General features: G+C 46.0%; 1 protein-coding gene and 1 long non-coding RNA gene across 2 annotated transcripts; one reads left to right on the top strand and one right to left on the bottom strand.

Moving 5' to 3' along the window:
• The first annotated feature begins 2,663 nt into the window (after nucleotides 1-2,663).
• On the top strand, nucleotides 2,664-4,045 carry LOC140221870 (uncharacterized). The gene is made up of 3 exons (XM_072291834.1): nucleotides 2,664-3,307; nucleotides 3,685-3,742; nucleotides 3,794-4,045. Exons 1-3 carry the CDS (start codon nucleotides 2,664-2,666, stop codon nucleotides 4,043-4,045), a joined length of 954 nt encoding a protein of 317 aa, XP_072147935.1.
• A 595-nt stretch (nucleotides 4,046-4,640) lies between these two features.
• Nucleotides 4,641-10,159, bottom strand: LOC117845967 (uncharacterized). The gene is made up of 3 exons (XR_004638193.2): nucleotides 9,622-10,159; nucleotides 6,693-6,813; nucleotides 4,641-5,659 (listed from the first exon to the last, which is right to left on the bottom strand). It is a non-coding gene; the product is annotated as an uncharacterized lncRNA (long non-coding RNA).
• Nucleotides 10,160-12,227: the final 2,068 nt, after the last annotated feature.

Below are 12,227 nucleotides of genomic sequence, written 5' to 3'. Positions count from 1 at the left end.
CCAAGGGCGCCAGCGCCAATCCCAAGTGCGCCGCGCGCAGGAACGTGGCGGTCGCTGCCGCCGCAAGGGGCTCGCTGCTGCCCGCCCCGTCCTGCTGCTGGAACGGCCGGCGCGAGAGGAGGTGGCCGAGGGGGAGCGAAGCCGACTAGTGACGGTACCGATGGGGGGTAAAAATGATATTTTCCCCCTAAGGTCCTAAATATTAGTAGTCCATCCAAACAGCCCTGCACTAAACTTTAGGACTAGCAATTTGAGGGTCCTAAACTTTAGGACACTACTAAACTTTAGGAGTTTGTATCCAAACAGGGCCTGAGAACTTGTACTTGTATTTTCTTAGGTTTATTACAAGAATTAATGACGCTCTTCTTTCAACTAGTGGTAAGCAAGTGCCCATATGAGAAATAGGTAAGCAAGTGCCCATCTGAGGGATAAGGGTACCCACGAGTCCCCACCGACCAGGATACTGGTCGGCCCTGCCAGGTGGGCCCACCCGACTGTACCGTGCGGGCCAAGACATGAAGATTACTTGGAGCACAAGCCATAAGGCTAGGCGAACTGATTCTGCCCGAATATCACAAGATACAAGCTGTAGTCCGACTCAGATTGCTTTCTATGTAACAACCGACTAGGTTTAGATCCAAACCGACTTGTAACCCTAGATCGTCAGCTTATATAAGGCGGCTAGGGGTGCCTCCCAATGGCAACCAATCCAATCTAAGCGAATCTATTCGCACAGCGCAAAAGCAATACAACCCACCAAAACACAGGACATAGGATATTACTATCCGGAGGGTCGAACCTGTCTAAATCCTCATGCCCTCATGTTCACCACTCGAGTTCTTTGTCTTGTGATCCTTTCTGCCTACAAATCTACCACCTTGGTACCCCATAGGTGGACTGCCGGGCCATAAATCCGACAGTTGGCGCGTCAGGTAGGGGTGATCACGAGATCCTCCCTAGTGAGCTCGATGGCATCCCGCTCCGGCGTCATCTTTCTCGAGAGCATGAAGGACTTCCTTGCCAACCCGATCCAGCTTCACTTCAAGAGCATGCTGGTGGATTCTGGCTCCACCACCTCCATCACCAACTCGACGACCACCGTCAGCTCAAGGTCTTCATTCGAAGATCATCGCGCCGCTCACCCAGCAAGTTAGCGATCTTTCTCTCTCAGAGAGGATCTTGCACATCCTTGAGGCAACCCACCCACCCACACCCTCCGATCTGATCGTGGGGCTAGATCGCATCAGCAACACCATCGCTGAGTGCATCAACCTCTCCGAAGCAGCACTACGCCCTGGGAGGCCAGCGCAAGGCCCTTCCAGCATCCCGTTTGGCATCAAGAACTCGGTCGTTGTGTTTTCTAAAAAACTCAGCCAGTTTCTTCCACCCAAACCGACACAGTTGCCGGACTACGGCAAGTTCCAGGTCCCTCGCTTTGCCCTAACTCTAAACCCTTATGGGGAGGGCGACGATGCAAGCTCTACGTCACTCAGCCAAGAAGTCATCGCTGTCCCCACCGACGAACCACCTCACGACAGCAAAACTTCCTCCCAGGCGGAAGGACGCAATGCGAGAAATCGAGACCATGCTGCACACCACCAACAGGAAGCTCGCCAGCCGCTTGCTGCCCCTATAGCAGCCGGCGCTCCACTAGCACCCAATGGCACCGCCAACGGCGACCAGGACAACGTAGGAGGTTGGCACCCTAACCCTCCGCATGCACGCAATTTATAGGCCGACTTCCAACAAGCCGGCCACAATGTCTTCGCTATACCCCAGGCCAACCTGGGGGCTATCTTTGCCAATCTAGAATATCTTCCGGACTCAGAGCAATTGCAATGGATCCGGGAGCAGCTCCGTGTTGCTAATGCCTAGATCGAGAAAAAGGCTAGCCCCAACACCCTCAAGAACGAATTTCTCCGTGAGTACGTGAACCGCTTCTTCGACAACTGCAACAGGCTGGCTAGCGTTGAAGACCGCGACGTCATCTTGTACTTCTGCAACGGGCTTAAGAACCGCTCAATGTTTCGCACCATATTCCAGGTCAAGCTCAAGACGGTCGGACACATGATGTAGATTATCAACCTTCACACCAACATGTATGAGGCCAAGATTGTCCAATTCCAAGACTATAAGAACCACCGCAACGACGACTACGAGCCGCCGACCCATCAAGACCAACAGCACTAGCCCCGGTCGGAGCTGTCCCAACCTCGGAAGAGGGCCCCTGAGGTCCTCGCCGCCGACGTCAACCCTGCGAGGTAGACAATCTTCCTCCAGGAAGAGTTTGATGACACGTTGAATGCCCCGTGCCCTTTCCACAAAGATGTGCGCCATAATCTTCAGGACTGCACAGTCCTCAAAAAGAGCTCGGTGCCCCGGTGGAATACAAAGCGGCCTCGCCAGAATGACTACAGCAAGGAAGACAACCGCCACCAGAACGGCCGCGACGACCGCGACAGAGAGGAGCACCGCGACCAGCGCAACACCAACGTTAACAAGGCTGCCGGCAACAACAACGGTGAGTTCTAGTGCCCTGAGCAAGAGGTGAACATCATCATCGGTGGCCCTAAAGCTTTTGCAGCAATCGCAAGCACAAGTCGCACAAGCGGAAGGTACCCTTCGTCCCTGTCACACCAGTCCAGTACCTGCGCTGGTCGGAGATGCCCATAACCTTCTCCAGGGAAGATCATTGGGTGCACCTCCCCGAGCCCGGGTCCTACCCACTGGTGGTGGCTCCTACCATCGACAGAGTCCTCCTCTCCAAGTTGCTGATTGACGGCGATAGTAGTCGCAACATCATCTTCATCGAGACCTTGAAGTGCATGGACTTCAACTTCGAGCGGCTCCTTCCCTGTGAGGACCCGTTCTACGGCATAGTGCCCGGCAAGGGATCCTATCCCATCGGGAGAGTCATCTTGCCGGTCAAATTCGGCACCCAGGACAACTACCGCACTAAGCACCTCACATTCGAGGTGGCCAACTTCAAGACCTCCTATCACGCCATCTTAGGCAAGCTGATGCTGGCGGGGTTCATGGCAATCCCCAACCATACCTATCTCGTCCTCAAGATGCCAGCCCCGTATGGCATCCTCTCCGTCTACGATGATGTCGAGACATCCTACAAGTGCGACACAGAAGCTGTGCAGCTTGCTAACACCCTTGAGTACATGACCAACGCCACCATAATGCTTGCTGAGTCCAAGAAACTGGACCAGAACCAGCTGGCGATTCCAGAAGCGGACCCAATGCCCATGGCGCTGCAGCCTAACCCATGGGCACTGCAGCCTACCCACAAGTCAAGAAGGTCTGCCTCGGCCTCGAAGACCTCTCCAAGATGGCTTTCATCGGGGCTGGCCTCACCCCCAAATAGGAAGACGCGATCACCAGTTTCCTTCGGGACAACTCAGACATATTCGCGTGAAAACCATCCGATATGCCTGGCATCCCGGGGGAGCTGGCTGAGCACTCCTTGGACCTGAGCAAGACAGCAAGGCCAGTCAAGCAAAAGCTTCGTCGTTTTGCTCAAGATCGCAAGGCGGCCATTAGGGTAGAATTGAATAACCTCATAGATGCTGGTTTCATCTATGAATGTAAGCACCCCGACTAGTCAGCAAATCCAGTCCTTGTAAAGAAGAAAACTGGTGAATGGAGAATGTGTATCGACTACACTGATCTCAACAGGTACTGCCCTAAGGACCCCTTCCCTCTTTCTCGCATCGACCAAGTCGTGGACTCCACGGCTGGCTACACCCTGCTATGCTTCCTAGACTGCTAATTGGGCTATCACCAGATCACCCTCAACCCCGCCGACCAAGATAGGACTGCATTCATAACGCCCTTTCGCATCTACTGCTATAATACCCTGAACTTCGGGTTGAAAAACGCCATCACTACCTACCAGAAGGCAATCCAGGGTTGCCTCGTGGAGCAACTACACAAGAACGTGGAGGCCTACGTCGACGATGTAGTCGCCAAAACCAAAGATGAAGAAAACTTCATCGCCGACCTCGCCCTAACTTTCAATAGCCTTTGGGCCTATTGATGGAAACTCAACCCAGGCAAATGCATCTTCGGTGTCCCGTCTGGGAAGCTCCTGGGCTTCATGGTCAGCCAACGTGGCATCGAAGCTAACCCCATCAAAATAGACACCATCAGAAACATGGCGCAACCGGCCGGCAAACATGAAGCTCACAAGCATGATGGATGCCCTTAGCCATTTCATCAGCAAGCTCAGTGAAAAGGGACTGCCCTTCTTCAAGCTGCTCAAGAAGGCGAACAAGTTCAAGTGGGATGACGAGTCCCACAAGGCTTTCGAAGAACTCAAGACATTTTTCCTCTCCACCCCTCTCGTCATGATAGCCCCGGTCGACCAAGAAACGCTACAGCTGTACATCTCCTGCGACGATGCATGTTGTCAGCACCGTGCTAGTCACAGAATGCGAAGAGCCCGGCCACGCCCACATGGTGCAGCGGCTAGTATATTACATCAGCGAGGTCCTGAGAGACTCTAAGATCCGCTACACCCAGGTCCAAAAATTGCTCTATGCAATACTGATCACCTCCCACAAGTTGCGTCACTACTTCCAAGTGCACAAGATCCGTGTGGTCTCTTCCTACCCAATCGGTGAGATCCTGCACAATAGGGATGTCCACGGTCGAGTTGTTAAATGGTCTATGGAGCTTGGTGAATTCAACATTGACTTCTACCCACGCCATGCGATCAAATCCTAAATCCTGGCCGACTCCATTGCTGAAGGATCGAGATCCAAGAGTCGCCCTCCCTAGAGAGGTCAAAGCACTGGACGATGTACTTCAACAGTGCCCTCAACCTCGAAGGAGCTAGCAAGGTGGTCATGTTCATATCCCGAATGGCAAATAGCTGAAGTACGTTCTCCAGATCCACTACAAGGCTACCAATAACAACACCGAGTACAAGGCCCTGATACACGGGCTCCGCATCACCGCGTCACTCGGAATCAAGCGCATCCTTGCGTATGGAAACTCCAAAGTCGTCATTGAGTAGGTCAACAAGAATTGGGACTGCACCAAGAAAACCATGGATGCCTATTGCACTGAGGTTCACAAATTCGAGGCTCACTTCGACAGCCTTGAGTTCCATCACATCCCTAGGGAACACAACGTTGCTATCGACGTCATGTCCAAGCTCAGCTCCAAGTGCTCTCAAGTCCCGGTTGGCATATTTGTCCAGGACTTGAGAAGACCCTCTTGTGGTGGAACCGCCCAAATTAACCTGACTAAAATGCACTTAAGTCACTTGACACACGATCATGCACTTTAAACAAGTCAACTTGGTCATCCGTTGGATTTCATCCGATAAATCACTTACTTAGGATCGAGAAGTATTGCTCACACGAAGGTGAGTGGGCATAGAGATTACAACATTCCCATCACATTAACATAGTTCAACAACTTATTACATCAGAGTTTTCGAAATTCAAACATAATTTGCAAGGTTTCAAACAACGAAGAAGTAAAATATGCGAAAGCTAAACATCGATACACGATATCATGATGAAGCCGATCATGACATCAATGACCCCTGTCCTCACCGTCTGAGGAGGGATACCACTTGGCCGTCCAACTCGAAGGGAGCTGGGTAGGCCAAGTAAGGCTAGCACCCAAAACAACAGCAAACCTGAAAAAGATAGCCACATGCAAGGCTGAGCAACTAATACTCAACAAGGCTTACTCATCAGGTGGTAACTACTCCACCGACTTCTAAACATTCAAGGCTTTTTGACGGTGGGTTTGTTTTTGCCAAAAGCGACTAAAGTTGGTCCTTACTTTCAATATTTTAGCTCATATTCTAAGTTCATTAACCAGTCTAGATTAGCAGCTTATACTAAGCAAGCATTGTTTCCAAATAATTAAAGAACAAGCATCAAGATTAATATCATCATCATGTTCCATCTTTACTCAGTGCGGAATGGCGATCAAGCAGTCCCAAACTGTGAGAGGCAGACGACTCGATTCGAATTTATTAACCATGCATGGCGAACCTAATCCCATGACATCCGCGCAAGACGAAGGGTCGCTTCACTTGTCAGCCGTCCCCATTGATCTCTTAGGCACGTGTCAGGTCCAAACTTCTTTTGGCATGCAATGCTCCATAGTCCCGGCCTCTCTCGTACTGTGACCGCACTTGCACCCACATGATGCACCATGGGAATGACATTCCAAGGACAACAGGAATATAAGCCACGCCCTAGTTAAATCAGGTACTAGGTTTCCTTATCCAATACTAGGTATGAGATTAGTATTTTCAAACACTTGATCACGAACGCTGACACATTTCGACCTTAGTCCATTTTCATTTAGACAAACGGGGCAATCCACCGACCACCAAAACAGTTCACAAGGCCCTGCCCCGCCCGTCGTCCTTATGGTTGTAACATAAGTACACAAACAACTCCTATAACTCGCGAGTGACAGGAAATCACTCGACTTTTACCGTATCCTATTAAGCATTGCATCTACACGACTTATCATGCTAATGTTCAGATCAAAAGGGTACTAAGTTCATGCATCTAAGGTTTCAGACAACGCCTAGTAACTTAAATGCACAATCATAATTAACATAAATCATTGTAGAAGTTTAGAAAACTGGGTAATGCTCCGGGGCTTGCCTAAAATCCACACTAGGTTAGTGTTTGTTAGACGATACTCACGTGGCGAGCATCTCCCATCTCGGCACTTGCTTAGTCCTTCCATCTTCGGGATAGCTCCACCATACACTGTCTTCAGGTTCGGTTCCATCATCACATCCTTCACGTGGTTTGTCTAGCGTATCTAAATGAGATGCAAGATGCAAGAGCATGAATACGAAGAACGGTAAAATGAGATGCATCACACAAAAGCATTCAGGACAAGCATAACGTCATGCAAGACATAGGCACCTAGAGTTATTTAACTATACACCACACAACCTATTATAGAGGGATAGCAAGTACATTAGGCATAGCACACAAGTGAACTTAATTTAAGCTATTGCAAGCAATTAACAATCAAGAGCTAATTAAGCATAGCATCATACAAGAACTAGGGTGATGGTGCTTATCAACATGGCATACATAAGTGCATCACACAACCAGCAAGTTGAAGGTGATCAAAGTATATTACATTTGTTTTTAAACCACTCATACACAAGCAAGTCACACACCAACATCACTAAGGTTCTAGCAAGCTATGTAGCAAGGTTATTTTGTAGCAACATGTATACATGACCATTTATTAGTTAAGTGCTTCACCAACATTATATAACACATTTATAAGATTCTCAGGTAGATCAATTTAACTCTAATAGTGATATGAGCTAACTAACAAACACACAAGGCAACGTCAAGTTAAAGCTAATAACTTAAGCATATACACAGAATCTAGACAGCAGCACAGTAGTCACTTATTTTAACCATAACTAGAGATATAAGCATCCAACCAGAGTGACCCTAAACTTTATGTAAAGTTAACAAAATTATCAAAACCTTTGTTATTCATTCCAAAAGCTAATTCAACAATTAACAAGGTGAAAACACACCAATGAGCAGATTTGTACGAACAAGGATAGAAAACTAACATGCAACTTCAGACAGCAATAAGTTGAGTTCTAGTTTTCCAAACAAGGTGGTTCTAGACTTTTTAGAAATCTTAACAAACCATGCACAACTTTGTTATAAATACCACAAGCTAATATCAAGGTTAACCAGGTCAAACATCACAAAGAAGACATCTCTATCCAGATTAGGACAAATTCTGTCATTCCACTTCACAAACTCATAACTGGAGATTTAGACCACCAAAAGGGATGGTCTTTAACAATTTGGAAAGATCATGAGAAACCCTACACTTCTTATATTATCTCCAAGATATGATTCAAAGCTTAGCTAAGTGAAACAACACAATCATTCAAACTTGTACAGAGAGCATGCAAAACTTGACAATGAACTTGTAAAATTTATAGCTCCTAAACCATCAGGCTTATGGTCATGAAAATCTAAAACAAGCTATAATATGAAGTTACCTACAACTTTTGTATTCACCATATTTATATAAAACATCATTATCATCTCCAAAATATTACCACAACAGAAACTACTCTAGCAGCCATTTCAGCACACATACAACAAGGTTCTTCATTTAGTTTTTTTTAACAAGGTAACACATGCATAAATTAAACACAACTCACAACTACTATGGACATAGTTAATTATAATTAGTTTTAGGTAACATGGAACACTCTAAACACCTTAAGCAAGAATTAAAGCAAAGGCGAAGAACTTATATGAGCAGTTGTTATATTAACATGAAAGTGTACACATGAGTTATATTTAAAGCTTAACCACTACTTATCATAACTTAGCATCATACATACCCCTCAAAAACAACTATTAAAAGCTTCACATGACTTAAGTATATGCATTTACTAGCAAACTTTCATTATCCAATTATATAGTAAGCATATATATATATATATATATATATATATATATATATATATATATATATATATATATTAATTATAGGTGATGTGGCAAACACCTCATTTGGAGTTGAGATTTTTATGGGTGGTAGATGCCATTACAACATGGCTACTGCACAAATTTCACAAGCTTAGGGTTTTATAATTAATTGCTAAGAAAAAGACAAATTGCTAAAGCAAGAAAACATGTAAAAGCAAGATAATTCTAAAGATCATCATTTTCTATAAACACATAGCCATATTATATGTCATTATGGTAGAACGATATCATACAAAGGTAGTGGGACCACATTTCCCATTCTTACACCTACATAAAAATTATAACTTATTTAAAGCCATTTATGAAGCAATAAATATGTTAAATCAATAATTCAATCATACTACATCTAATTAATATGAAATTTTTACTACATCACACATATAGCATCAGTAGGCTACCATAAAAATTGCATAGATATTGGAGTACCACAACTTTAGATATGAAAATGACAAGCAAAACAAGCTAAAAAATTGCCTATTTATCAAGATTAAATAAAAACATGATATAAACAGTACCCAACTAGCATATTCAATATTTTTATTAGCTAGAGAGTATCATCACAAGACTAACACAACTGGAATCACAATCTTTGGACTTCTATAACTCAAAATATGCATCCAACCAACTTAAAAGGATTTCTAAAAGTACTTTTCAAGGATAGATAAAAACATCATAAACTTTCTACTAACACATATAATATTATGACTCTAGTGCATAATTCTACTCACGAGGATTCCAAAACATCTTCATTTTCTATTTTACTATTTTTCTACAATTTACTACGAATTTCCAAAGTTGCAGCCTTTTTAGATCTAGGAAATAAAGAAAATCGAGGCAAACTTCCAATCTAGCCCCTAGGTCTATGGTTTAATTGCGCAAAAGTGCTTTGATTTCACCCATAACCCCCTACACTTCCTTCTTCTTCTCCAATGAGGCCCCCCACGCACAAACAACACACAACACAGGCACGCACGCACGGGAACAGGCACAGCCGGCCATGAACTTGGGTCGGCAGTGGGGGAAAGAGAGGGGGCGGCTTGGGAAGAGAAAGAGGGGCGGCACCTTGGGCTAGGGAGCTCACCAGCAGGGGAGGAGGCACTTGGAGGAGGGGCGGCGCACAGGGAGGACAGCGCAAGAAGATGTGCCGAAGGGGGCTCGTGTGGAGAGGACCGTCCGGTGAAGGACGATGGCCAGGAAGTTGCAAAACGGAAGCGCAACGTCGAGGAGGCACCGTGGCTGCAAGGAATCGGCCAGAGATGCACCAACTGCGGCAGATTTTGCCGGCAAAATTTGAGGAAAAGTGGAGTTCTTGTTACTGTCAATGGAGATTGGGGAGGAAGTGGAGCCAGTGCTCAGCTTAAAAGGAGGGGGAGGAACGGGGCAAGGTTGGAATTTCACGTAGGAGTTCGTGCATGCCAGCCCGTGCCGCCATGGGCGCCCAGTGTCGTTCCCGGTCTGCAATGTGTGTGGAGAGAGAGGATGAAGACGACTGATGCGTGGGCCCGCGGAAAAATAAAACGTGCCAACTTTGACCCCTTAAACGACCTAGCTGTCGGTGTCCAAAAATTCCCTAAAAATACTCGTTGGAGAGATAAAATCACCAAGAATCCATTGCAACAGGAATCAACTCCAAAGCTATTATGGTTTGCACACAATTGACAAAACAAAACAGCTAAAATTGAATTTTAAATGAACTTTTGGCACAATAAAAAATCTCTAAAAAATTTGGTTAAAATATTTTAAAATCACTAAATTGTGTCTAGTATTTGAATAAAATATTTTGAGGCATAGTGGTATGGAAGAAATTGGGGTTCCTTCACAAATTTGATTTTTCACCAATAAATAATAAAATTCTGGGCACTAACAACTCATGACCAAAACATTCATTTATGCACAAATGATGCTTATAATGACCAACTATGCACAAAAGGATGTTCGTGATGCTTAATTATGCATGATGGTGCTCATGATGCGTGTCGTGACGAAGATGTCAGGTTTAACGCGTATTCTCACACAAGTTCGAACCGCGCGGTTTAATTTCCAAAAGTGAAGGTTCGGGAACAAGGTATGTGCTATGACTTTTATAAAGATCAACAAGGAAAAGCTCAACAAAGTTGGGGATAGGATGGTAGGATCTTTGGTGGAACGTCGGTCAAAGCTATTTTGGAATCGGATTTGAAATTTGACCAATCGTCTACTTGATTTTGGAACATCCTCTGCTCAAAATCAGAAGAGGTGCTGTGAGTGGAAGGTGTTCAACTTGAAAAGTTGTACCACTAGTATATTGGTCAAGATTTAAGTTCTTATATAAAATTGTTTTTATCTACTTCACAAGTGATTCTCAACAGGAGGGAGTTTTAACACTTAGTTCAAAATTTGAGGTATTTTTGGATCTTAACTCTCAGCAATTTGGAGTTAGCTTTGATTTGCTTCTTAATCACCCTGTTGATTATTTGATTTAGGTTCTTAATTACTCGGGCTGTCACACCTCCATCAACATATTGGACCCGGACCAAGCTGACGCCAACGCTCAGGCGGAGGCCGACCCAACATCCGCAGACGTAATGATGATTGAGGCGGAGGAAGACTGGCCGTACCCTTCATTGTATTCATTACCGACAATATACCCCGAGAGGACAAGATCGAGCATGAAAAGCTCGCTCGGCGCAGCGCCAACTACATTGTGATCAGCAAGGAGCTGTACAGGAATGCTGCATCCATAGGCATCCTGATGAAGTGTATTCTCTGTAATGAAGGCCTTGAACTCCTCCATGAAATCCACTCAGGTTCGTGCGGGAATCATGCCGCCTCGGGTAGTTTTGTCGGGAAAGCATTCCGCTCAGACTTCTAGTGGCCAACTGCTATTGCTGACGCAAAAGAGCTCGTCCAGAGATGCAAAGGGTGCCAATTCTTCTCCAAGCAGCAGCTCCTCTTAGCCCAAGCTCTATGCATCATCCAACCATCCTAGCCCTTCGCATGCTGGGGGCTGGACATGGTCGGGCCCTTAAGACCGTTCCGGGTGGGTACAACCACATCTTCGTGGCAGTCAACAAGTTCACCAAGTGGATTGAGGTCAAGCTTGTCACTAGCACAGAGTCGGCTAAAGCCGCTCAGTTCATCGAAGAACTCACCCACCGATTTGGGGTTCCTAACAGGATCATCACCGACCTTGGCAAGTAGTTCACAGGCCGCGAGTTTTGGGATTTCTACCAAGACAATATGATCGATGTGTACTACTCCTTAGTAGCACACCCTTGCTGCAACGGCCAAGTCGAACGTGTGAACGGGATGATCCTCCAATCCCTTAAGGCACGCATCTTTGATGATGTATCCAAGTATGCCACCAGATGGCTACGCGAGTTACCTCATGTAATTTGGGGCCTCTGAACCCAAAAGAGTCGGGCTACCGGCTACACTCCCTTCTTCCTAGTTTACAGCTCCAAAGCAGTCTTGACAACCAATGTAGCCTTCGATGCTCCACACATCCAGTACTATGAGGAGGGCAAGGTACTTCATCGGATCCAGTCCATGAAAGACATGCACAAGCTATCGGCTTTCTAGGAGGGCCCCTTCATCGTCAAGGAAGTCATCCAACCCGGCACTTACAGGCTGTAGTGGGCAGATGGCTCCGGTGTCCCCAACCCATGGAACATCCAACATCTGTGACGCTTCTACCCTTAGGACAAT

Source organism: Setaria viridis, chromosome 2, assembly GCF_005286985.2.
Source record: "Setaria viridis chromosome 2, Setaria_viridis_v4.0, whole genome shotgun sequence".
In the NCBI taxonomy this organism is placed as follows: domain Eukaryota; kingdom Viridiplantae; phylum Streptophyta; class Magnoliopsida; order Poales; family Poaceae; genus Setaria; species Setaria viridis.
The sequence above is the reverse complement of the archived record's forward strand: the minus strand, read 5'-3'. Positions and strand labels throughout refer to the sequence as shown.

Excerpts from the sequence above, each read along its gene's own strand:
- LOC140221870 (XM_072291834.1), top strand. The coding sequence starts at position 2,664 with ATGCCCATAACCTTCTCCAGGGAAGATCATTGGGTGCACCTCCCCGAG. Across the intron at positions 3,308-3,684 it reads CCTACCCACAAGTCAAGAAG|GTACTGCCCTAAGGACCCCT; the intron begins GTCTGCCTCGGC and ends TGATCTCAACAG. Across the intron at positions 3,743-3,793 it reads ACCAAGTCGTGGACTCCACG|ATCACCCTCAACCCCGCCGA; the intron begins GCTGGCTACACC and ends GGCTATCACCAG.